Below are 27,453 nucleotides of genomic sequence, written 5' to 3'. Positions count from 1 at the left end.
CGCTGTGCCAGTCTCGGCTGCAGACACAGGCCACCAAATTAGGTGATGGGGATCACAGGGTACTGGAAAAAGGATCCGCAAAGCATGTGATTCTTTAAAAGAGATGAAAAGGAAAGTATTCCAATTTGCTTCAAATAAGGTACACATTGAATTTATTAAGTGCTTATTTAGTCGTCTTCTATTTCACACCCTTCACACAGTTATTCAAGAAAAGTACATAAAAATGAAAAATAAATAGCTTAACGAGCCAAAAAGAAAATAAACGAGCTGCTATTACCTCAATATAGGACAGAATACCGGAAAAAGAGACATCCATTCCTTTTACACTGTATGGCAACTCCACAAATGTCCTTCCACTGCAAAACAAATAAAAGAATTGAGAAGTGACAAACAAACCACTACCGGTGCTCTGTCACAACCAACGTCAATTAAATCATTGCTACCTTCTTTTACGATTTCCTCTATCACCTAAAACATATCTTTTTGCATTTACCATTAACTAGAGCAGCCACTAGGTAAACTGCACAGTGCATCATCTGAGCATTTATGTTTTTCATTTTACTTATAAAAAGTATTTGATATAGTATGAGCATAACTCCAAGACACAATCAGAGTGCTTCAGAAAGAACATTTTTACTGTTGTTTATCATGATTTATTGTTGAAGAAAGGTGTGTTGTGCGAGTCCTGATTACAGTCTGAAAAATTGTTTAATCATATTTTGTAGTCTGCTGATTTTGTTCTGGAAGATATGCCTGGGTACACTGAAGATAGGTTTTTTATACAACATGTGAGTTTTTTGTTGTAAAATTAATGGTTTTCTGAAGGGTCCGTGGCCAGCTACGCAAGATGGCAGTTGCCTAGCCTGAGACTGAGGAGGGAAACAATCACTGGCGATCACCGCAGCTGGGCTGTGGCAAGATAATGGACATCTGGAAGCTTAGTGAGTCCTGACTTGGGAGGCACAGGAGGAGCCAACAAGGTCAAGACTGACTGCTCCTCCAAATATACTTTAGTGCACATCCGGGGGTGGGGCAAAATCGAGGAATACAGCGTCATTCACTTCCCTTCTCAGGCACCCGGGTAAGGGAGTCAGGCACATGCTGACTTCATCATTGGCTGTGGTGGGGGAAGCAGGGTAGTCATCTTTCCTTGGGGTGGCTGGCCTCACTCGACGCAGCTGCCCAGAGGAATGCGACGGTCCCGCCTCCCCTCCTGCACACAGATTGCAGAGAGACACACAGGGACTGGAAAAATACCAGAGAAGGGTGGAAAATAAGTTCCTCATGTGCTGGACCACTGCTAGCAACGCAAAAGCTTAAAAGAGGGATGGCCCTCTGATTAGTGCCAAGTTACTCTCGCTCGGAGCCCAATAAAACACATGTGACAGCAACTATCCACTGCTACACTAGGGAGAGACATTACGACTGCGGTGTCCTGTCTGTGAAGATATGATTGGAGACCCCTACCTGCACTGCAATGTTAAATTAAAGATAATGTGCCCAGTGTGGACCCCGTCCCCTCCACCAACTCCCCACAAAGTTGATGGCCTGCAGTAGACAGGTGGAGCTGTGGTGGATCTGGTGATGGCAGGCCAGATTCTACTGAGACGGAGCCACAGTAAGCTTCTCCATAAAAGACTGCTTATGCCGCCCCTGCTAGAGGGTCAGGCTAGACTGTGTTCAGAAATTAGTTTCTTTGGTTGTATGATAGCAGATGAGCAACTCATGCTTCTTGGTTGGAAGCATAGAGTGGGGGCAGGAATAGGAGTAATTGGTTCTTTTTGGTTAGTTAGGGCACAAAGCAGGAAACTTAACTGTGGTACAGCATGATAATGTCCCAAATACAGTAACAGCATAGGGCTTCCGGGTCAGTTTAAAATATTGGGGCAGATGATACTGTTTCACAAGTCTTTCCCTCTGACAATCTCGAAGCGTGAACGTCGGCCTAGGTTTCTTTGTGATTCTGGAGGAGTCTTGGGATTAAACACCTGGTGGGCAAAAGATTAAACCTTCACAGATCTCTTCCATGAAGTGACTGGGGAATATTTTGAGCTGAAAGCACCCGAACCTCGCCTTATGCCTCTAGGAGATGTTTAAAACAGTAACACAGGGCAGGGCTTTCTCTACAGTGCATGGTAGGGAGAGAGATTTTACGGGCGCCTGGATCATAGTGCCTGAGCATGAGGGAGCCCTAAGAAACATGGGAGGCTTGGAGCTTCAGGACGGCCTAGGTTATACCCTGTCATAAACTGTGAAACTGTTAGTTATGGCCAAACTGATCGGGACTTTGTCTAGATATAGGATCTATAAGCATGGCAATAAAGCAGGTAAGCTGTTCTACTTGCTAGTCCAAAAGGAAGAGGGGTTAGAATAATGCCCTCTCTGCACACGATTAGGGACAGCTGTTCTCTGGGACTAGCAAGACTGCTACTGCTTTTGTTGACTATTACAGTGCAGTCAACTTTACTAAGAGAGGCTTTCCCCTTTACTGAAGGCTCCTCTAGTGCTCGAGGATATGCAGCTGCCGGTGCCAGCCTCACTCTCCGGCAGGGCTCCAGGCCACAAGGGCTTCATTGCTGGAAGTTTCAAATTGTTTTCTAAGCTCCCAACACCCCACCTCTTCAACATTTCTACAAACAAGTTCGAGCTCTCTGCCTGATTATTTCTGCAGAGCAACTATATCAATCAGTGATACACAAGCCAAACAACCCTCCAGAGGTGCCTCCTACAGGCCTATATCCCTCCTTAACATTGAGATTAAGCTGCAGCCAAAGTGCTGGCCACCAGGGCGGCCACGGTTGTCAGTCTAGTCAGAATATTGGTCTGCAAGGACCAAACTGTGTTTATGTCAGGCAGGGGTATGAAGCACTGCTTGTGTAGGCTACAGGAACCATTGGCCAACATTGAAGAAAAAATGTGTTACTTACCTGTAACTCTCGTTCTCTAGTACTGGAATATCTTTCATAGATTCACATGCTTGAATCACATGGGTCATCAAGGTGGGGGTCCCACTGTATATTCTAAAGAAGTGGAGGTAATTAGCAAAGCTTACAATGGCAAAAGACATTGAAATTAAAAGCTTATTCACATAATTTAAAAAGAACCGAACTACAGCCAATCAGGTGATAGCATCGTTTAGGACACTCCCAGCAGAGGCATCTTCCCTCAGATTTTTTAAAGCACTAATGTGAATAATTATCATGTGCCAAGAAGGAGAGCCTCTAAAGGGAGGAGGGTGGGTCGCATGTGATCTTATGAATGATTCCAATACTTGAGAACAAGAGTTACAGGTAACATTTTGTTTCTCCAGTATCTTTCATAGATTCACATGCTTGAATCATAGTATAAAGCAATTATGAAATATATTCTATAAACATATCATGCATATAATAGCAGATGGTGGATACAAGATATAAATTTGATAATATCAGGCTCACCTTACAGGAAAGATGCCGAACTACTGCTTGTCCCATAGCTGTGCCATTACGGTGATCCGTATCTAGACAGTAGTGGTGCGTGAAAGTATGTTTGCTTTTCGAAGGTGCAGCACAGCATACACTGTTGATAGAAACACCAGTGAACAGAGCAGCTGTTGTTGAGATTGCTCTAGTAGAATGCTCTCTAACTTTAAAATGAAGAGGTCTGCCAACCTTTGAATGGCAGAATTGTATTGCTGATGCGATCCATCTTGCAATGGTGGCTTCGGTTGCCAGACCTCCTTTGTTATGGCTACCGTATGCCACAAGCAACTGGTCTGTATCGCAGAAATCTTTTGTGCGCTGCATATAGCCCTTTAAACACCTTCTTATATCAAGAATATGCAAAGTTCCTTCTGCAGATGTCTGCAGGTTTGGGAAGAAAGTTCAAAGAACAACAGGTTTATTGAGGTGGAAGTCTGCCCGCACTTCAGGAAAGAACCTGGGATTAGTTTAAAGAATAATTTTATCTTTGAATTGCAGAAAAGGCTCCTTAATCGTAAAAGCCTGAAGCTTGCTTACTCTTCTTGCTGAAGATAATGCCAAAAGCAAGGCAACTTTCCATGTTATGAACTAAAGATCAGTCTTGTAGATCGACTCTAAAGGGCTTTTTATAAGTTGGGACAACACAGTGTTGAGCTGCCATGCCAGTGGAGGTGATTTTATTGGAGGAAACGTTCTCAAGAGCCCCTTTAGAAATTGCTGGATCAGTCTATTTGAATATAGAAAAAGAGAACCCGCTACCAAATGAACTCTGATGGAGGAATGTGCCAGACCTGCTTTGGAGACATAGAGAAGATGTGGCAACAATTGCTCAGAAAGCGAGGGAATAGGATGTACGCTTGAGGTTTGACACCATAAATTAAAATTCTTCAATTTGAAACAATAAGTTTTGTTGTCGCATCAGCTCTGGCCCTTGAGAGGATATCACTGCACTATCTAGATGTTGGAGTTCATTGTGTTCAGGAGCCATGCTGATAAATGTAGAGAGATCGGGTCTGGATGAAGGACCTGACAGAGGTTCATTGATAACAGATCCTTCTGAGGTCTCAGCTGTACATAAGTTTCCTCTGACGACAATAGGAGCTCTGTAAACCAGTGTCGTCTGGGCCATCTTGGAGCAAAAAGCATTAACCAGCAAGCTTTCCTCTCAATTTTCTTCAGAAGCCTGGGAATAAGAGCGTTCGAAGGAAAAGCGTATGCAGAGATCCCTGACCATCTTATCAAAAACGTATTCCCCCAGAACTCCCTATGAGGATCCTGACTTCTATCAGCATTTATTTGTTGTCTTGTGATGCAAAAAGATACAGTTGGCTCCCCCATCTTTGGAAAACTGTGTTGAGAATAGTTTGATTGAAGTCCCATTCGTGACAAGTTTCTTCCGTTCTGCTTAATGTGTCTGCTGAGTAGTTGATGACGCCCAGCAGATGTTCTTCTCTGATGCTGATTCGATGAGCCAATGCTCATTTCCATGTGGTTTGAGCTTCTTGCTAGTGGGCTTGAGATTGTGTACCTCCCTGTTTGTTGAGGTAATGCATACTTATTGTATTGTCTGTTCTGATCAACACTGATTACCCTTGTACCAATGGTAGGAAGACTTGAAGATCCAGTCAACTCGCTCTGAGCTCCAAAAAGTTGATGTGATTTTTTCAATTGTGGTGAACTCCATTTGCCCTGTTGTTTTGCAGGTCCTGCAAGTGAGTTCCTCAGCCTTCCAGAGAGACATCTGTTGTTATGACTTACTCTGAAACTGGGGACAGGAAAGATATTCCCAGTGAAAGGTTGTCTGGATCTGTCTACTAAGTCCACTGGTGTGGTGTGGATGATGTCGTCGAATGAGCTCTCTACGTTAAGCTATTGCACATTCAGTTAATTTTGGAAAGGCCTAATTTGCATACGACTATTTGGAATTAGAAATATGGCGGAAGAGTTCATGCCCAGTAGAGATTTGAGAAAGCGAACTGAAGCGGACTGTCTTTTCACAAGATGCCTGGCCAGTGTCAACCGTTTCTTTTGTCTCTCTGTGGACAAGAATGCTCTGTCCTGTAGTGTGTCTAAGGATGCTCCCAGAAAACTGATCGTTAGGAGAAATTTCCCAAAGTTTACTACGAGTCCCAATGTTTGAAACATCTGAAGGCAAGTTGTTTTAGCCACAGACGATTGGGGATAAACCATTGCTTTTATCAGCCAGTCGTCGAGATATGGAAAAAGTCGAAGGTTTTGACGTAAGTAACCGGCTACTGGGTCGAGACATTTTGTAAATATTTGGGGTGTGGACCGGAGACCAAACATAAGCACCTTGAACTGGTAATGAGACGGCCACTGTGAACCTGTAAAAATGTTCGGTGCCTGGGATGGATGGGAATATGAAAGTAGGCATCTTTGAGATCAAGGGGTGTCATGAAATCTCCATAATTAAGAAGACTAAGAATTTCCTGGATTGTAATCATACAAAAGATTGCTTTTTCAGGTAGTTGTTCAGTTTACTGAGATCCAGAATGGGCAGCCACTCTCCTGATTTCTTGAGGATCAGAAAAAAACAAGAATAGAAACCCTTTCCTCTTTATGAAGGTGGGACCTTTTCTATGGCCTCTTTGGCTAACATAGCCAATGCTTCCTTGCAAGAAGATGAATGTGAGAAGGCAAGGATTTTACTGGTGGTGTTTAGGGTGGAATTTTCGTGAACTCCAGAATGTGTCTGTATGTGATGAGATCCAGGACCCATTTGTCCGTTGTGATCTTTTCCCACTGGGGTTTGTAACTTGAAATTCTGGCACCCACTTTATGTTGTTTTACAGGCACTAAAAGGTTTCTTTCTGCTGCTGTCCAAGGCCGAAGCTGTTTGCTTTCTCCTAGGGCATTTGGAGTAAACAGTTGATGTTGATGCTCAATAGTTTCTGATTCTGTTGAAAGCCAGGTCGAAAGGGCTGTTGGAATAATTGTATGGTTGATACCGCTGATATCCTCCTTGAAAGAAATATGTCCTACGTCAACAAACTCCACAAATGGGTGTCATCGGTTACCGTAGAGTTCCTAAGATTAGCAGTTTTGGTGTCTGACTTTATAGTGAGCAGTGCATTGTCAATATGCTTGCCACATAAAGCCTCACCATCATAGGGAATGTCCAAGATCTTTGAACGTCTGGGCGGCATGCTGTAGATTTGAGCCAGCCCTGCTGTCTGAGAACTGATGATCCTGTTAATTGTTCGAAGCCAATGAATGCAATATCCATTACACAATCAATGATTTTGGATGCTAATTTCTCACCCACCTGAATTTTTTTCTTACCTTCACTTTTTTGTCTTCTGGCAAAAAATCCAGGTCATGTGGCAATGTCCAACCACATCTTGCGATTCTATCTGCCAAGGATTGCCAGGGAACTAGCAGCTTGGACAGATGTGGTGTTGTAGTTGGACTCTTGCTCTAGGCACGACTGCTGGTTTAGGGATGACAGCACTTCTGTTTGTAGGCGACTAAGCCAATCCTACAGCAAGTTGCAACTGTCGGCCCAACCCTCCCAGCTCACAAGAAGTACCTCACCAAAAACCCAAACAGTAAAAGGTGATTTCTGCCAGCCTTTACGCACAGACTTTACAGTGCGACATCTCAGGGGAGTTGTGGCTAAACGGAGAACACCATTTTCTCATATGAGCAATAAGTCTCAGTTACACACAAGCAATAATGAAGACGGAGTAAAGTTTTCAATAGGTTTTATTAAAAAGACTGCAATCTACTGCAAAATGCATGAGCTGCAATGATTAGGGCAAGGAACAATTCAAGAAGTAGAATTGTAAAAATGAGAATCGTGATTACAAAGACCCCTACCATCTTGCAATAAACATGTGATGTAAAAACTCCCTAAAACTCTAGCATGGAGAACCTAATCTCTAACTTGAAGAGAGCTAGGTGTGATAAACCTAATTTGCCATTACCATGTCCATGAGAAGCCCCCCCCACCCCCCCAACCTTTGTTACCTTAGAATGAGGTCTCTAGATCAGACTCCGTGGGGACACGAAGGCTGGGTCTGCATCAAGGCGACCTTTAGCATAGATAGAGGAGATGACAGCTGATAGGAATCCCTCTGATAACCTTGTCTGCATGAGATGTATTTATACAGATCTTGTAGGACCCCTGACACAGGTAGGTTCCCAAACAACAGATAAGAAGGCATGCTTGGGGCAGCAATTATGTAAACAATTCCCTCCAAAAGCACATTGTATTCCTGTCACACGTAAGTGGGAAAGGGACATGATGTGAATACCTACGTATATAACTTGTCTTTGACACGGATAGTGACGCCTTCACAGAGTGGCACTAATAACGTGAAATCAAAACATCTTCCTAACTATAAACAGCCATTTTGGAAGAAATAATTAAATAAATGCACTAAAACAGAACAGGCTAAGGAGGTTAAAAGTCACTAGGTGACAGGGGCACAGGTCTGCAAGCCAGGAGGCTAAGCAAACTCCTTATTCCCAATAAAACTAAACAGGATCCACTACAGTGGCTGCTTTAGTGGAGAATAGTTTTCCAATATTATCTACATGTCTGTCTTCTTTGTCAGGAGGAGTGGTAATTGGGGTGGACAGATTTTTCGACTGCCACTGCACTGCTTGGGAACGCACTGAATTCGGATTCAGATGCCCTATAGGGCAAGCAGGTGATCCTACTGGTGCCATATATTTTTTGTCCAGACGTGGCAGTACCACTGCGACTGTAGCTGGTGTCTTCATTAGCGGGAGTTCTTATTCCCAGATATAACCTACTATAGGGATTGCCCTTACTGTCTTCCTAGCCTGCTCTTCAAAGTCACAAAGAAGGCAATCAGGATTGCTTTATTGTGATTGGTAAGTGAAAATGTGTTGCCGCCCTTTCCATAAGTGCATGAAATCCACCAGTATCTACAGGTGGGGAAATCAATTTGTTGTGGCGCAGGAGGAGAAGGCGTTGGAATACAATATTCTTCCAACTAATTTGTTAAAGATTGTGTGTCACCTTCTTCTCTGTCTTCTTCATCTTCAGGTGATGACGAAGATGACGGCTTACCCAGAGGAGGCATAGCAATATACAGTCTTGGAGTCATCCTCGGAGTAGGGGGTGGCACAGGCTGCGGTGAGTGTGGTGCAGCAGCTGGCTTTTCAGTGGAAGACTGCACTCCTGCAGGTGCTGGAAATCATCTGTAGTAGTCCTGGAGCATACCGTGTAGATCTTGAACTAAGGTTGCTGAAACCAGGACCATATTCTGTAAAGAAGGGTAATTCTGATATTGAACCATAGATTGATGCGGCTGGTCAACATAATGCTGACCTTGATACTCAGGCTCATAGTATTCCCCTTCCTAGACATCGTACTGGTATTTTACAAACAGCTCTGAAGGGCTGTGAGCAAAACCGAAGGGACATAGAACTTCATCATCCATGTCTTCAACACCTAACAAGTGGTTATGTGGGAATTGAGACACATTGCTGGTGAGTGAAGTAAGCTCTGGAAGCAGCATTAAAGGAGGATGAGGAATCGTTGTCAATGTTGTTGACAGTGGTGGTGCAGATGTGGTTAAATCAAAATGGGGGATTTCTTTGTTTTCGTTTTCGAAATTGTTACATCTCCATTATTTGTAAAGTTGTTGGTCTTTGTCGATGGTAGCACCATCAATGGTGTTGCCGACATTGGTATTACATGCTTTGTCAACAATGTCTTTCTCAATGGTGCAGATCTCGTCAATGTTGTATCCGTCATTTGCAGTGTTGCTGTCGACGTTGAGGTAATAATCGTCGATTAAGTCATGGTCGACGTTGCAGTTGTCAATGACATGGTTGACGTCAACGTGGTAGCCTTCAACAAGCTGCTCATCAACAGTGTGGTAGGAAGCATTTTAACTTTATGGTTCAAAATTATTTATTAGTTTTCAGTGTAAAAAGGAAAAAGAGAAGAACTCAAGGGGCGTCGCAGAACCCAACAATCCTACAAGGACAAACAGGCAACGAGCTACCCACCCCCCAGGCACCCTGCTGGTGCACCAGCATATGGACAAGTGTGCAAGACAAGGAGTGGGGACGCTGACACAGCTACCATCCGGTCCACACTTTAGGGACTCTCCCTTTCATGTACTCAGAGAAGTCGCACGTATCTAGGGTAGGTCAATTCTCTAAATTACCCAGAGAGTAAGGACAAGAAGGGGGTGCCATAGCTCCCTATGGGGTTTCCCCTGTGATGTGTGAGATAGGGTGAGCTTTTCCATCCCCAAAGTCAACCAGACCCTGTGTAACCATCCCAGCTGAGTAGGTATTGAAGTGTTGCCCAGTGAGTCAGTATGTTTTGAAGGGCCGTCCCCAGGACGAGACCGATCTGTCGGCCCCATACAGATTTTAGCGGGAATGTCAGGGAGTTTGGGAGGCCTAATATAATATATGCATGGAGGATTTCTAAAGCCAGGGGTCACCTCAGCTCAGGACACCTTAGGGGCTGTCCTGACTAGTGGGTGACTTCTTGTTTTTCTCATTCTCTCCTCCAGCCTTGCCGCCAAAAGTGGGGGCAGTGGCTGGAAGGGTGGGCATCTCCACTAGCTGGGATGCCCTGGAGTGCTGTAACAAAAGGCATGAGCCTTTGAGGCTCACCGCCAGGTGTTACAGTTCCTGCAGGGGGAGCTGAGAAGCACCTCCACCTTGTACAGGCTTTGTTCCTGGCCACAGAGTGACAAAGGCACTCTCGCCATGTAGCCAGCAACTCGTCTGGCAGGCAGGCAGAAACTGGTCAGCCTAGCACTAGGAGTCTGACTGGTATTCAGGGGGCATCTCTGAGATGCCCTCTGGGGCATTTTCTAATAAATTCCACACTGGCATCAGTGTGCATTTATTGTGCTGAGAAGTTTGATACCAAACTTCCTAGATTTCAGTGTAGCCATTATGGAACTGTGGAGTTCGTATTTAACAAACTCCCAGCCCATATACTCTTCATGGCTACCCTGCACTTACAATGACTAAGGTTTTGCTTAGACACTGTAGGGGCACAATGCACATATGCCCTAACATGTGGTATAGTGCACCCTGCCTTAGGGCTGTAAGGCCTGCTGGAGGGATGACTTACCTATGCCACAGGCAGTGTGAGGTTGGCATGGCACTCTGAGGGGAGTGCCATGTCGACTTAGTCATTTTCCAATTGGCTGTGCCAATTGTGGGAACAAATGTACAGTTTAGGGAAAGAACACTGGTGCTGGGGCCTGGTAAGCAGGGTCCCAGCACACTTTCAATCATAACTGGCATCAACAAAAGGCAAAAAGTCAGGGGATAACCGTGCCAAGGAAGCATTTCCTTGGACCACCCCTGCCACCTTAGTCTCACATGAGGGAAAGTGTTCTATTGGGAAATATCTAGAGCGCATTCTATGATGATCTGTGGGGATTATGCGGGTATCCTGCAGGAGGCATAAGTCAGCTCTTGTGTGTTCTAGAAATGAAAGGATCACTCTGCGTTTGATTGGGTTGTTCAACCCCTTGACATTAAGAGTGACTATTTTAACAGTCGTGTGGGCTGAACGAGTAGCATATCGCCAGCCCGTGTGCCCCTATGCTTAGCCCTTTAACTCCTCCCTCAAGTAAATGAGTCTCAGTAGGGATTACGGTCCCGTCCGTGTGACGGATATAACTATATGTGAGAATCGCGCACCCATCCCCATCCTTGAACCAAACATATTTAAACAACATAGTCAAACATCCCCACTACGGGGAGCCAGGGCTGCCTGTCATAGTCCTGAGGGTGAACCTAAGTTCCAGGAGCTAGCACCCCAAGTGTTTTGGTATTCAGTGGATGCCCCTCTATCCCCCTCCCCGCCCGCCACAGCTGTATGTCTTCCGGGCCCAAGGCCCTCACCCCTTGTCCTTATCTGCCTTCTGCATGTCTCCAGTAAGGGACTCCAGGACTGCTCTTCTTTCTGATGCCATAGTCTCTTGGTCCGGCTTGGTGCTCCCGTGCAGTAAAGTTTGCCAGTGTATGCATCTCCTGTTCCTCCGCTCCGACTTTGGCGAGCTGTGATTCCCCTAGGAGGGCTCCTCCAGTCACAGTACATTGTAAGACTCTTTCAGTGAGCGTAGCTGGTGCAATTTACCCTCCCATCAAAAAATAAGATAGAAGAGGTGGCTCCAAGAGTAGGGGACTCTTTTGTCTCTAAGGTGGGTGGTGACAGGGCGAAAATCTCTCTGTTTTTACAGGGTGATGGCAGCTAGGTCCTGATACAGGAGCAGTGTGTGGCCCCGGAAGTTCAGCGGGTGCTGCTCTCTTGCCATCCGAAGTATGCATTCTTTCAGGGGGAAGTCATGGATCCAGGCTAAGATGTCTACCGGTAGTAAGTGAGGTGGCCTCTGCGGTCCTACCCTGTGGAACCTGTCTATGTTCACCTCCCTGTCCGAAGTCTCCCCTAGTATCTGGTGGAAGAGAGCCTGTACGTATGCTGATATGTCCTCCTATTCGGCCCCGGTTGGTGCTCCCCCGGATGCCGATGTTGTTCCACTTGAACAGAATCTCCAGGTCCTCTGTATGAGCCTGGAGTTCGATTTGTTGGTCTTGTTGCTGGATTATTTCTTGTTGTAGTTGCTCAATCTCCTCGCCTCTGGTGTTCTTGTGCTCTTCCAGAATGGCCACTCTCTCACCGACCTCACCCAGTTCCCGATGCACTAGCTTCACGTCCTTCAACAGGTCTCTCTTTACCGCCTGTATATCATCCCTAAGCGATTTAAAGAGACCTTTGAGGAAGCTCCATGTGACAGGTGCCCCATTATCCTCTTCTGTCTCCTCATCTCTAAGCTTCCCTGTCACTGGGGTGTCCGCTTTCACTTTTTCCACCACAGCATATCTTTGACGGAGCTATCTTTTTTAGGTCGTGTGGCCGCCATCTCTTGTCAACCCCTCTTAGTCCCGTCGGGCTCCGCTCTACACTCCTCTCTGCGGAGGATGTGCAGGTCCCACAAGGCCCCGAGCCCGGGGTCCCGTAACTTACTCCTCCGCCTCGTCTTGTGGAGGACTCAGATCAGGGGGCCAGGCCAAGACTACACATCTAGGGTGACCGGGCACCCGCTTAAGTCTGCCGCACCCTGCAGGCCTCACCAGTCTCTACCCAGCTCTCCTCTCCACAATGGCCGTTGGCGTCAGATGTGGGAGGCTCCCTCCTGCTGCTCCTCCTTGGGCAAGGGCCTCTACCGATGAGGGCTCCCCCCAGGCCCCCTCCAACTTTGGAAGGGGACCTCCAGCCACCGCCTCCAGGCCCTCTCCAGCACTCTGTGCTGTAGTGGACTAGTACCCACCTCTCCTCATATGCCAGGGCCCAGTTCAGGCCCACTCGTTTTGGTCTGGAAGTCCCCCTTCCTCCGCCGGCCCGGGGCCACCGCCTGCCACCCTTACTCACCGAGCAGGTAGATGGACCCTGCTGCAGTCTGACCCCACCACCAAGTCCCGGCAGGGGCTCCCGGGCGCTCCGTTGACCTCTGCGTTGCTCCCGCCATCTCTCCCTAAGGGGCTGACCACAACTCTACTCCACCGGAATGCTCTCGTGCCCCTTCGGGGTTTCTCAGCAGGGGACTGACTCACCCGAACCGCTGCTGCCAGTTGCTTCACTGGTGCCCTGAGTGCACCTCCATCCTGCAGCGACTCGTCTCCTGCTTCATTCACCCCATATCATGTGGGGTGCTTCTTGGGCGCTAGGGACGTAGGGATTTTGGTTTGGGAGCCCCCCTCCTCCGCGGCCCAGGGGCCACCGTCCGCCGCCCCCTCTCACCAGGTGGGCAGATGGGCCCTGCTGCAGTCCGACCCCACCATCGGGGGCTCCCGTGCACTACTTCGACCTTCGTGCTGCTCCTGGCGCCTCACCCCAGGGGCTTAACACGCCGCTTGCTATTTCTCAGTCCTCTTCGAGGTTTCCCAGCGGGGAACTATCCCACCCAAACTGCTGCTGCCAGTTGCTTCACTGATGCCCTGGGGGCGCCGCCATCTTGCGACGACTCAGGGCCTTCAGCCCGGGTGCTCCGTCCTCCTGCGCCGGCCGTCTCCTGCTTCACTCACACCAATATCATGTGGGGTTCTCCCTGGGTGCTAGGGGTGCGTGGGCAGTGCAGGTTTTTGCCCCCTGGGGCCAGTGGGCGAGGGATTTCTCAACGGAGGGGACAGAGAAGCGCGATCGTTGGCCCTATCCATCAGCCATCTTGGCTTCGCCCCAGCATCTGAACTTTAAACGTCATTGATGTTGTTTTTTCTGACAACTTGTGCTTTTTCAAAACTGGCTCAAATTAAGATCTTACTTGCTTTATTGACACTAAATCACAGGGAGGTGCAGATCTGAGTTCCAATATTTTCCTCGTGAAAGAAGCCTGTAGACGATTGGTGGTACATCTTTTACAAGGCTTTTTCTGCCTCTAATGTGACCCAGGATGTAATCTCTCCCTCTTCTTACATTTTGACTGAGAGGTAGAAGAATTTTCACTATTCTCCACCTCAGATATAATCACAATCTTGGTTTTAAGCTTCAGAGCCAAAGCAAAAGACGACCCTCTATATCTTTAAGTGTTTTTGTAGAAAAAGTCCTGAAAATCTTACCGTCTTTTACCTGGTGGGCTGGGTAAAGACAGTAGATACATTCTTTGTGAGGACCTTCTGAATGCAGCCTCTCCTTACCACAGGTCCCACAAGGTCGCAATAATCCTTTTTTCAGGACTTCTGGTACACTGGAACACAGTTGAACGTAATCTAGTAAAAAACAACGGAGCACAGCTCATGGAGACTCCCTTTCACACGACGTGCAGTAAAAAATCTGAGGGAAGACGCCTCTCTTGAGAGTGTTCTAAAGGGTGCTGTTGCCTGACTGGCTGAAACTTGGTTCTCATTAAATGATGTGAATAAGTTATTAAATTCAATGTCTTTTGCCATAGTAAGCTATGCTAATTATTTACTCCTTTAGTATATACCGTGGTACTCCCACCTCGACGACAAAGATGATTCAAGCATGTAAATCTATTAAAGATACTCCAATACTAGAGAACTGGTGGGCCTGGCTGCACTACTTCTAGGAAGCTGGCTATTTATATAGTATATCAAAATGTGATATACTGTGCAAAGAGTTTAGGGGTTCTCTTACTAGTGGACAGGGGCTTGCTCTAGCAATCCCAAGGTGCTCTTTTTAGGGGGTAGTGTGTTTGAGCAGCATTAGGCTTATTAGAGAGGAGTGTGAGAAATCCACAACACACGCACAGCAAATAAATGCACACAACTTAAGGAGATCCATACCAATTTATAAAAATAACACATATCTTTATATATATATATATATATATATATATATATATATATATTTAGACACCAGAATCAATATGATCAGGTAAGTACGTTTTGCAAAAGAAATATTTTCAGGTTTTATAAGTGGCCACAGTGCACTTTTCAGAGGCGGCAAGGTTATCCTTTGGAGGGAAAACAAATACTGCATAAAGGTACAGTACAGCAACTTACGGGACAATTCTCCTGGACTTAAGGTAAGTCTGGGGCGAGGTCCAAGGGAGCACTACCAGGTCACCTTGGGTGGAACTGGGGCTGTCTGGTGCAGAGGTGCATTTCAGTGTTGGGTGCCCAAAGTTATCCTATGGGGGGAAAACATAAAGCATTTGGATACTTCACAGAAACTTACAGACCAATCTCCTGGACTTAAGGTAAGTATGGGGCAAGGTCCAAGGTAGCACCAAAAGGTCACCACGGGTGGCACTGGGGCGGCCTGGTGCAGAGGAGCTTTGCAGCAATGGGTGCCCAATGTTAGTCAATGGGGATCGATCCAGTTAAAAAAAAAAGAAACTGCAGGTTTTGACTGAGAGGCCACTTGGGCTAAACCAGCAAGTGGGCTAAGCTATCATGATGCTTGGGGACATCTTATGTCCTCTTCTCCATGGGCCAGAGGAGACAGGTGCAGAGGTGTCTTGAGGCATCAGACTTTTGTTACTGGAAGCACTTGCGTTCTAGGTGGCCTGCAAACAGAGGCTGCAAGAGGTGTTGTTGAGTCCACAGTGGGCAAGTCCAAGATGGACTTTGAATCTGGAGGGCGGGGGGGATCATGCTGGCACATTTGACCCACTTCGGGCTAGGTGGCACGGGTGCAGTGGTGCTTTCCGGTGTTGGTCTTTGGTGGTCTGGAGTCTTCTTAGGTCACATAGGGTGCCTGCAGGTTGCGGGAAAACAGGCTCCACAGCTCCACGGGAGTTCCTGGGTCTTTGTTGAAGGCAGGCAGGCCTCTCAGGCTTTTGGAAGAATGACAGCTTGCAGGAGAAGATGACTTTGGCACAATTCGGCTGGAACACTTGACAGGCGGGCAGAGCTGGTGCCAAGTCAAATGCTTCTTCCAGAGTCTTTGCTTTCACAGTTCTAAAGTGCCCTTCTACCTAGGTCAGCAGGAATCTGAGATCCTGGTATCAGGAGTTCCCTAAATATTCAATTTAGGAGTGTTAAGGGGAGTGAAGAGTAGCAGCCATCGGGCTACTTACCCCTGGGCTCAATACGCCCCCAATTGACTGCTTCCTTTGGGGAGTGGGCATCACCCTGTTCAAGAATTCCTAATTCCACCACACACAAGATGGTGGAATTCCCAAAGCTGTGTTCATTTCAGGGTGGTCACCCTAGAGGTATGTTCAGCCTGCAAATGCAACACGTCTCCTACATAGCTACTTTCCCCATCTGTCCGTGTACCAAATGGGCCCTTGGACAGAGGGAGGTTGGAATCTCTCTTCTGAGAAAAGCCAGATCTGCATACCAAGGGCGGCGGGCTTCTCTGAAGCTCCCCTGCCTTCGAATGCAGATTCACAGGCAATCCTGTTGAGAGGGGTGTTTTAACACCCATGCCAGAGCAGGTTTTGTTCCTGACTGCCCAAGAGCAAAGGCTCTTACCCCTGGGGGGTCGGAAACTATTCTGTTGGTTGCAGACTGGTGCAAACTAGTCAGTCAGCCCACCAGCAGTTGGTAGGTTTTCAGGGGGCACCTCTAAGGTGCCCTCTGGGTGCATATATCAATAAATCCATCACTGGCATCAGTGAAGGTTCATTAACACGAGTTGTTTGATACCAAACATACCTATTTTCAGTGAAGCCATCATGTAGGTGTGGAACTTGAACTGACAAGTGTGCAGCACATGTACTTAAATTGGCTTCCATGATCTCTTATTATGTCTAAGAATTGACAAAAACATAGTAGGGGCATATTTGCTCATGCAGATATACCCTCACCTGTAATATAATGCACCTTTCCTTAGGACTATAAGGTCTGCTGTAGGGGTGACTTACAAGTATTACAGGCAGTGTTAGTGGACATGGCACACAAGTGTGTGCCATGTCGTGTTTTCACTTTTTAGAGCACCAGGTCACACAGCCTGCAATAGCAATCTATATGAGTTTGGTGCGGAGTCCGTTAGAGGGGATCCATTTTAGTACCCCTGCTCTATAGATACCAAAGGTCCAGGCCACTTGGGCATCAAGTGTTTTGGGAAAGGAACTCTGGCACTTCAGTCAAAGTCGCATCAATAACCAGGCAAAAAGTGTGTGTGTGTGTGTGGGGGGGGTGCGGCTTCTGCAACCAAGACCCAGTTTCCTACACTACTGTACTTTGAAAAAGCCTTCAGCATCGTCACTGGCCATTTCTTTGGCAAATACTGAGAATAATTAATATAGGCCATAGGGTTTTGGCTTTTGTAAGGGCCCTCTATGGTGCTCCCCTGGCTCGGATGTGAAAAAAACAGGGCGTTCTCGCTCTTTCTCACTTATCTTAGTACTCGCCAGGGCTGCCCCCTTTTTCCTCCTTTATTTGTTTTGTTTATAGAGCCCTTTGTTAGTAGCTTAGGAGAGATGCGTAGGTGTATGGATTTGTCTGGCCGAATGAGTGAGAAGATTATTGTTATATGCAAGAGATATGCTCCTTATCGCTTCTCACCAAAATACTAAGTGTATGGGTAGGCCTCTGGGTTGTCCTTCAATTGGGTGAAGTCTACTTATATCCCCCTGGCTGATGCATCAACACAACATCCATCGGATGTCATGTACTGGGGGTAAGATGGCTCCTTTCAATATCTGAGTATTCATGTTTACAGTGAACATCAGGTTGCCTGAGATATCAAGATAGCACCAATCTTGAGGCGCACTAGAGGAAATTTGCAATCATGGCCCTCATTATCCATTAACTTAATGGGAAGAGTGGAGTTCTACAAAATGGTTGTATTCCCAAATGTTCTTTATGTACTCAAGGACTATCCATTTATTATTCCTGCTACATTCTTTCAGGAGATGCAATGGCTGGCCTCAAAGCTCCTCGGGGCAGGAAGAATCTCTAGAGTGTACTATTTACCTGCTCAATACCTGTATGCAGGGGTGGCTTGGGTCTCCTCGATCTTTGGCTCTATTACTGTACAGTACACATGATACAGATCAGGAACTATCTGTTGCGAGATAGGCAAGACTCCTCATGGAGACTGGAGTTGGCTACCCTTAAGAAACTAGAGTCTCTTGATCTGCTTTTTGGGGGTGGGGGTGGGGGGAGGAGGCTCTCAGCATTCTCCCGCAAATTACTAAACTCCCAATATTACAGTGGCTGCCAGCTCTAACTCGTATCAAATGGCTAGGTAAATCCACAACTCAGGCTCACTTATGGACAGTACATCCTATCTTGCATTTAGGGACTGGATAGGCTCTACAGCAGAGACCCTGGTTCCCACAGGTGTTGGTAGACCCTCCCATGCCAGAATTATTTATGGCTGGTTTTCACCTGAACTAAACGGACTGAAGAAAAAAAGTAAAAAACAGAAGAGAAAATGGAGACACCAGTATGACAAGGAAAATAAAAAAGTCAACAAGATAACGGTGAAGAAATACCATCAGGCAATTCGAAGGGCCAAACTAACTGAATGATTTTGCTGACAAGATCGGTCAGGCGACACACCCCGCCAAAGAAATATATGCGATTGTGAACTCATTCCTAAAACCCTATGTTGCAGGGAAGGGGCCTTCTCCCTCAAAGAAGCGATGTGAGCAGCTGGCAAACTACTTTCTGGGAAAGGTCAGATGGATATATGAATCCCTAGCAGTGATACCAGACTCCCTGACCATAATGGAATGGTAGCACCAGTCAGGAAGCATGCAGAAAAATTACTATAATTCCTGAGGTTGAGTGATTCCGATATTCTAGGGGCTGCAAGAACAATAGGGGCAGCAAGTACAATAAAATCAGGAACACCTCTTGATTCAGCCCCAATTAATATTCTGCAGAAAGAAGGAGACCATATGCGTTGCCTTAATGGCCTTATTCAACTTGTCTCTAGAAGCGGCTTGTGTTCCTGATGCTTGGAAGCATGCAATTGTCCAGCCTCTATTGAAAAAGGGGTCATTGGACCTGGATAAACCAGCAAACTGTAGGGCTGTTTCTCTGCTTTCAGGGATAAGCAAAATCTTGGAGAAACTTGTAAACAGCTTTCTCTCACATTTCAATCTGTTGCACCACATACAAACAGGCTTCCCCCAAGGCTATAGTACAGAGACAACTCTCCTGGTGGCCACTGAGGACCTGAAAAAGACTTTAGACAATGAAGGCTCCACTGTGCTTATTCTTCTTGATTTGAGCGCAGCTTTCAACACTGTCTCAAACTAAGTCTTGAGTGAAAGGTTGGAAGCCATAGGGACCTCAGGGACAGCACAAAAATGGCTAATGTCATTCTTAACCAACAGAAGTTTTCAAGTAAGCGAAGGGCACTTCTTTTCAGAAACACATCAGCTGGATTGTGGAGCACTACATGGTTCTTTGCTGAGCCCTATCCTCTCCAACATATACGTTTGTCCTCTCACTGAGATCATCGGCTCCTAATGATTCATCATGGTATCCTCCGCAGACGACATGCAGCGCGTGGTCTTATTGTCACCAGACACCTATTCCACCTTTTAAGAAGCTTACTACGTGCCTGGGACAGGTGGCTAGCTAGATGGCAACAAGCTGGTCAAAGCTGAACGGGGACAAAACAGAGGTGTTGGTGGTTGGAAACAACTCTTTGAAATGGGACCAACTCCTATGGCCCCCCCGTTTAGGAGAATGTCCTATTCCTGGACTTGAAGCACAGAGCCTTGGTGTCATCCTGGATAAGGAGCTGACCATGGTTTCTCAGGCGAAGAAGGTATCAGCCACTTGCTTTGGGCTGCTAAGATTGCTTAGGAAAACATTTAAATGGCTTCTTTTGGACTGTTGGAGGATAGTGGTCCAAGGCCTAATTCTATCACGCCTGGACTATGGCAACTCCTATCTGGGTAGCCCAGCATAAGTCATAAAAAAAACTGCAGGTTATACAAAACGCTGCAGCATGAGCATTACTAGGCTGACTGAAAAGGAACTCCGCTCACCCAGCACTTGCAGAACTTCACTGGTTACCGATCAAAAGAAGAATTGAAGTCCTTATGCACTGCCCAAATGTTCAAATACTGACCAGGCACACAATCTTACAGCATTTCATTACTCCACACATAGCCACTAGAGCATGGAGATCAAACAACCTCTTCCTTCTGGTTGTCCCTAGAATTAAGGGAGCAAGCAGAGGTGGTTGCTCATTTGCCTACCTCACTGCTAAACTGTGGAACACTGTCCCTGTTCAGCTCAGGTCGAACAACAATCTGTTAAATTTTAGGAAGCAATTAAAAACGTAAATCTTTAGATAATTATAGGACTACACCTTTTAGACAATTGTGAGTTTCAGTCAGCTCCTTCTGTCAGCACCGGGAAGCCGGTTTTGGATAGCTGTTGCGCTCCACAAGAATATTTAACATAAACTAACATAACCTGGTTAAAACATGAGTCCCAACTGCCAGGCTTCCATCAATGAGATCTTATTGGTATTTAGCGCTTGGTGAATGCATGAGAACATGATCGCGTTTTGTCCTTTGAACAACTAGCTAAAGATTTCCAGTTCCATACATTTTTTTTAATTGATTTATTTTTACATACCATCAATTTTGCCTTTGCCCTAGATATATATCAATCTGACCTCAGAGAGGTGCAACCTGCATGGACTCAAAGTAATCATGGATCCCGTAGGTAGAAAGGGACGATCGAGGCTGTACAGACCCCTTTTAATGAATGCTCCAGACCACCTGCAGGGAGTACGAGAGGAATGGGCAAAATACATCAGGGAATTAGAGGATGAGGACTGCTCGGACACTGGCCATATACCCAACTTACAAGTAGTTAAATTCTATTACTGTCATAGAATTTACCTCAGTCCTGATAGACTCTGGGAAAAAGACAGGGCACTAAACTTGGAATGCATGTGATGCGGTTAAACAAAGGGGACATTTTGTATTTGGAAATGTCTTCTTATAAAGCAATACTTGCATGAAACCATTTCTGGTGGACCTAGGGTAGTGTGGGGAATTATGAAGGATTGGCAGACTCTCGTAGGCAGAGAACTTAAGACTAAATTGATTTTCTTGTATCGAAGAGAGACACTGCACGATGCACGAAATGTGCCCCTAACACCCCCACTCATAACTGTGAAGGTCTGATCCATTGGTAAGGACTACTATGTAGAGCTGAAAAGATGATTTGTAAGTGGAGAGGATGTGAACCTAAGCACAATAGGATTCGGGGTCTTTGATTTACCAGACAAATTGATACTGGAGGATAGAAATGACCATGTGGTTGTAAAAGTTGCTACACTTTATCTTTGCATAAAATAAACACTATACGACGGATTGTGATCATTCCTGCTGGTTGGGTGCCATGGTTCATGATGTAGTACCACGATTCATTAGTCTTTAAAAATAATAAAAAGTTAGATAACAAAGAAAAATAGGATTTTCAGCTACATTTACAACTTTCATTCACGAGTTTCTCATCGTGTGACACAAAGTCACCAACATTTTAGACTATGTCCTCCAATAATAATTTAGCACTCAAACATTCAAACTATTACCTATCAGTCCTCTGTACCAATTCATTATCTGCGTAATTACCTTTGTCCTCCCTATATTTGATTCAGTATTGCGATGACAAGCACTACTCAGTCTAAAAAAAAAAAAAAACTGCTCCCTTCATGCAATCTCACTTCAGTAGTTAACATAAGCATCAACTTACTTTTTGGCCATTTGCTCTATATTGTACCCTGGGCTGGGATCATTGGAGATCTATGAAAATGAAAAATGAAAAAGAAAACAGATTGAATGTAGTCCATGATGATTCTTTACCAGCAGGTGCAATTGATATTTGTTTTAATTAGAGACAATAATAACATGGTTGCCAAGCTAAAGTTACTTGAATGTGGCAGCAGTGTTCTGGGTTACGTGAAGTGAAATAGCATAGAAAGCAAGAAAACATTTTTATAGTATATCCTGTATGCTTCAGTGTTATGTTTATATGTATGAAAGGCTTGCAATAATTAAGATGGTAAAATTATTTGCAGGTTTATTTTTCTATTACCCAGCTGTGATAACCCCTTGTATCCAACTTTTAATCAAAAGAATTTCGGACTGAAATCTGTGAGTTTTGGGATTAGTGTGAATTAGAAGATGTTAAAGAGGAAAAACCAACAGAAATACTATTTCATAGAGGGTCAGTTGCAGGTGGAAGAAAAACAAAACAAAAAACACATATGAAATGTTAACATGGGTTCCGCAGCATATAGCCATCAGTTTCCAAACATACTTGACACAACCAAGAACAGGGGGAGATCATCTGTTCAAAACCAGATCAGGAACCCATGAGTGGTCTATGTGGCAGGGAAAATTAATAGATGCTGTGAATAAGTAACCTAAACAAGCATGTGTGTAAGGTATGTTGTCTGTTTAGGGTAGCTATTTATCTGGTAAAAATCTTTTTTTCATTTTTTATATAAACTTTACTGTGTTACATACACAGTGAAAGAAGAGAAAAGTTACTTAACTTTAGCTCTCAGTTTGAAGCTTTCAGTATTGATATCACTTGCTGTCCACTCACCTGCCATCTTGTTCCAGGTTCAAAATATCGGAAGCTGTTTTTAGGTCGAGAGTAAGCACTGATCCAATATATATTTTTATTTGTTGGTTGCAGTGTCCTTTAAAAATTCTTGCTTGCTATTGGTCAGTTCTGCCTTTTTCTCCCTTTTTCTGTTTAAGAGAATGACCAATTACTGTATTATTCCACTTTGGTTTCTTTATGTGTTGCTGTGACAGACTACTTTTGTCACATCCTGGTTGCTCACTTTTCACTGTGGGTGTTTTAGGCTGGTAGGTACCTGCGTTTTATTAAAGCATTCCATTCCTCCCACCTCCTTTCATGTCATTGACATTCGTTCGGCTTTATTCCAGTGCTGTCTTTCTTTAACTTTGGCTCCTAAAATAAGCCTGTTTTACAAAAGAAATACCTGGTGCCTAAAGATTTAGTTCACTGCTCGCAAAAGCCACAATTTACCCTTTCTGGTAGAATTTAGCTAAACCTAGAAGCAACGATGTGAAACTTGCAGAGCTTGGCATCTGGAGTCTCTCTCCAGGACCCCTCCCTGCCAGCCCTCAGAGACACCCGCACACAGGGCATTGCTTATCTCATTTACTGGGGCCATAAATCTTCGCAGGCTGCTCTGCTAGTGTTAACTTCATTAGATCTTTCTTGAAATGCGAGGCAAAAATGCTTGCAAGACTCTTCATTCTGTTAACAGTAGCCACCGGTGACCACCAAAACATGGCAGGAAAAGACAAAATTATGAGGCAGAGATGAGCAATTTATATGGCTAGAAAAGTCATGTTCTGAATTTACAATGATAATAGCTCTACCTAAAGAAAATGTGAGACCTATTGCATTGCAAATGCATGTTGTGCAAAGCTGTTATTAGAGTTTTAGAGCGCGCCCAAATGACTCATGTCCCCAAAGCCCACAATCCATCAGTTCACCACTTCACATTTAGAATAATTTTTCCCTTTGAAGGGGATAGCTGAGTGTTTGTGCGAAGTATAAATGTAAAATTATGCAAAGCATTTTCAATTGCTTTTTCGCATCTGGGTAAGAGAGAGGGCAGGTTCAAATTTACAACACTATAACCTGCAAACCTAATATTCTGTTTCCAGCATTTGCTTTTCTAATTAAAAAAAGTGTGTTTTAGGGTCAATTTCAGCAAACAGAGCTTTCTGTCTGGATGCACTTGACCACAATAATTGTTTGAAATATGATGATTATGCTGCTGCTTTGGAAACTTTCAGTGTTACGTTGCCCAAGAAAACAACAATTGGTCTCTTCTCACGTGTACAGTGAGAACTTGTCATTTCTTGATGTGTGCATATAATTTTTGCACAATAAGGTTCAATACATTTGTCAATCCATCTTGTTAGTCGAGTCTTTTGAGATGTGTTTCCTTAAATCTGCTTTAGAGAACCACAGAGTGGTTGGTTTATGCCCTGAATATAATATAGACCTAGTCTGAAGTCTAGCGTGTTTAATGATCTTTGTGCCAAGGACAGCGTTATTTGTTTAAAAGGTAATTCAATTTAGTGACATGGCATGGTAAACGTCCTTGCAGGGATGTGGAATTCTTATCACCCAACGTCCGGGACATATTGTTTGGGGTCAAGGGCAACAAGTTTTCATGTTCATTTTGTCCTTAGGACTAGTATGCCCAACCCCCTGCAGCACAAACCATTTGGCTGCCAGTTTACAGAGAAGGGAACTGTCTGCAGTTGATGTAATATGTGAGTCCATATGTAAATGCTGTTCGAACCTGTATTTATGGATCATTAACGAAAAGGCTTATTTATTAGGGTGAGCTTTGTAAATAAACGTTTTATGGTCACATTGCAATACAGACAGTGGTTCCAGTAAAAAAAGGGTTGAAAAGTTTAACAATATGAGGCTAAGTATAATGCTTCCAGAATGCTCTCTGATTAGATGTAAATGTTTGCAGTAGCTTGTAAGCAAGAGTGATTATTCTTTGCCTTCAAAATAAAATGTTCAGAAAAAATGCAAGTAAGACAAAAAAAGTTTTGCTACTATGAAATTTTAGGTGCTATTTCTTTGAAGTGCCATTTAGTAAAATGTGTTGATGCATGCTAGTATTTCCAAAAAATGTCCCTAATGGGAAATCAGTGTAAGCACTGGCAAAGCCTATCGATCCAACATTTGTTATGAGTCTTTTGGCTTTGTCAATGCATGTCTTGTTTTGACATGGCTTTACTGTTGTGGAAGCTGCCAGGCCCTCACCATTGTCACAAACAATGGCAAAAGGTAAAAAAATATAAAGAAGTTTTTGGGTCTCATAAAGCACACATTGCCACCACTGGCGTAACAAAGGCCCCACAGCCAACTCCAGGGGGCCCACTCAGCACAGCACCTGCGTTGAGGGAGCCTGGAGGGAGGGGTCCCTCCATCTTCTTAGCAGGGGGTGCACCTCCAGTTTTGTTACGCTACTGATTGCCACAGTAGTGCCTGGCACTGACCAAAACTAGCATGTGCCAATATGCTCCTTGTGGAAGAGCAGAATGCGATCACTCACAGTAAAGCTAGTCAATAGATAGAGAAATAGAAGTTTAATAAAAACAAAATGTCTTTGTTAACGACAGACCTAATTAGGGAACCAATTCTTAAAGAAAGACACAAAAGTGCACCCATGGTATATGTCTTTGAATTAGTGGCTTTCATGAATTTACAAGAACTTATAGAAGGAAATCCTACTCCTAGAAAATATTTGTGAACTGTATTTTAGCATGAGCAAATATGCATGTGTAGATTTACTCATGTGAAAATCTATTGAGCGTTTACAAGTTCACTTTCCCTTCATCTACTTTTTTCCCCAACCCTGGAAGAACTTCTACTTCTGCCATTGTCAGCAGTAAATTTACAACCTTTCTCCCTATGGGAAAAGATTAGAGAAGAGCTGGTGAAAATCCTTAAAACATGCAAGTTAGTAGGTTTGCAGACTCAATGGCATTCCAGCCCTAGAATTATTGCTTATGGCTTCCTCCAGTCCGAGTATGTAGATCTGCGGAAAGGTGGAAAAATAAGGAAATTGCTATATTAGGGATTGAAATTGCAAGTATTCAAGCCCTACTACAGTAGTAGCCCTGGCATAATCAGAGAGGCTATTATCAGAGCTCTTACATAATAAGATTGCTGCCATAATTTGTCGCCGCACTACATGGCACCAAAGGGAAAAGTAGATTTTTTTTTACAGAACAACTAGATTTAAGAAGCAACCTGTCCCATGGACAAGTAGATATTTTATTAAATTCCACACCCCTGGTCCTTGGGAAGAATCTTTGGATGAGTATGCAGCACTATGCTGTCTTTATGCGCGTACAAAAAAAGTTCACCAATAAGCAAAACTTGAACTGCGGTACGTGCAGCAAAATAATGACAAAATAGCAATACAACCCAAGTGAACAGGAACTTAGGCCCTTATTAGGAGTTTGGCTGGCGGCGGAGGCCGGCCGACAAACTCTTTGGGTGAAAAATCCACCACTCTGGTTCTCTGCCCGCCGACCCTATTATGAGCTTTCCTGCTGGGCCAGTGGGTGGATAAAGTGTTTCCGCCCACTGGCCTAGCAGAAAACTCACCAAAACATTGATGCCGGCTTGTAATCAAGCCAGAGGCAATGTTGCTGTGCCTGTCATTGGGGCAGAAAAAAGTGCGACGGGCTGTCAATGGGGCCTCCTGCACTGTCCATGCCAAGTGCACGGGCAGAGCAGGGGCCCCCGGTACGCCATCTTCACCAGCCTTTGCATTGCGGTAGGACCGCCATGCACAAGCCGGGGGAGAGGAGACTCGTAATCCCCAGGGCATCACTGCTTGCAGCGCTGCCCTGACAGATTAAAACAGCCGGCACACCCAGGGTGTCAACTGGCAGCAATCTGGCGGTGCCAGCAGTTGGACCGTGGCAGCTCCGCCAGGGTCGTAATGTGGAGGCTGTTCAGCTGCTTTGGCACCCAGGACCATCAGACTCTTAATGAGGGGCTTAGTGTCTTGAATGGTGGGGCTAGTCATCTGTTTAGAAATATTTTTTTTGTTCTTAATGGACGAATTCCTTTTAAGAACCTTCGTAAAAGCCCTTATGTCCACGATTTTAACTGACTGTCTGTAATTTCAATTTTTGCAAACATGATGCTGACAGCCAAGTGCATCCTTGCAGAGGCGTATTTTAAATCAGTCTTTTTTTAAATGGAGTACGTACAGTACAACATCTTTGACTTTAACTATGAGTAGGTCAATTTTGTGTCTGCTGTGCTAGTGAGCAAAGAACTTTGACTTGATTGCAGAGCAAGCCCACAAAGAAAGCCATCATGCCTACTTGAGAACTGTGCACACCAGGGAGCTCCAGCTAACTGAAAATTAAGTTCTCAGGTATCAAATTGACAAGATCAGTGAGAATGATAAGACAAAGACCCTAAGGCCAGATTCCATCTTGAGCAAGCCAAGACTCAATTTTTTATCCAATCATCAGTCCTTTGATATAGATGCAGTCAGTCCCTATCTTGTTAATCTAATGTAAGATTGATTTGTAGAGTGCTGCTTGTCACCTGTGAGGGTATCCAGGCGCTGTGTAGGCATGTGGTGAGGCTGGGCCTGTATACAGGTGTAGAAAAGTGTCCCTTTTTGATATGGTCTCCCCCGCTTTGTGCCTGGTATTCAAAACAATTTTGACTGGAAGTGCAATGGGTTCCTGCTAACCAGGTCCTCAGAGACAGATCCCTTTCCCTAAAGCTGTGCACTAGTTCCCCAATAGGCCATACCATTGGCACCTCTTTAAGACCCTAATAAACGGGTACCAGAGAGCGACTGTAGGCAGCTTGCCGCTTATGTGGTATGTAAATACAGTGCAAAGGATGCAGGGGTTCCTCAGTGAGTGGACAGGGCTTGCTATGCAATCCCAAAGTGCTCTATTTAGGGGTAGGGTGGTTGAGCAGCCTTCAGCTTAACAAACAGCAGTGCAAGACATCTACAAATACACACAATAGTCGATAAATTAGACCTACGACTCAAAAA

General features: G+C 44.9%; 1 protein-coding gene across 5 annotated transcripts in view; it reads right to left on the bottom strand.

Moving 5' to 3' along the window:
• The window catches only part of OSGEP (O-sialoglycoprotein endopeptidase), a 457,196-nt gene that overhangs the window by 203,144 nt on the left and 226,599 nt on the right, over window positions 1–27,453 (bottom strand). For all 5 annotated transcript variants that reach the window (XM_069234950.1, XM_069234949.1, XM_069234948.1 and 2 more), the window contains 2 exons: window positions 21,588–21,637; window positions 278–356 (listed from right to left, as the gene is read on the bottom strand). In XM_069234950.1, coding sequence (XP_069091051.1) covers window positions 278–356; window positions 21,588–21,637 — 129 coding nt within the window. The remainder of the gene's footprint in view (window positions 1–277; window positions 357–21,587; window positions 21,638–27,453) is intronic.

This window comes from Pleurodeles waltl, chromosome 5 (genome assembly GCF_031143425.1).
Source record: "Pleurodeles waltl isolate 20211129_DDA chromosome 5, aPleWal1.hap1.20221129, whole genome shotgun sequence".
Taxonomy (NCBI): domain Eukaryota; kingdom Metazoa; phylum Chordata; class Amphibia; order Caudata; family Salamandridae; genus Pleurodeles; species Pleurodeles waltl.
This window is presented reverse-complemented; position numbering and strand designations above follow the sequence as displayed.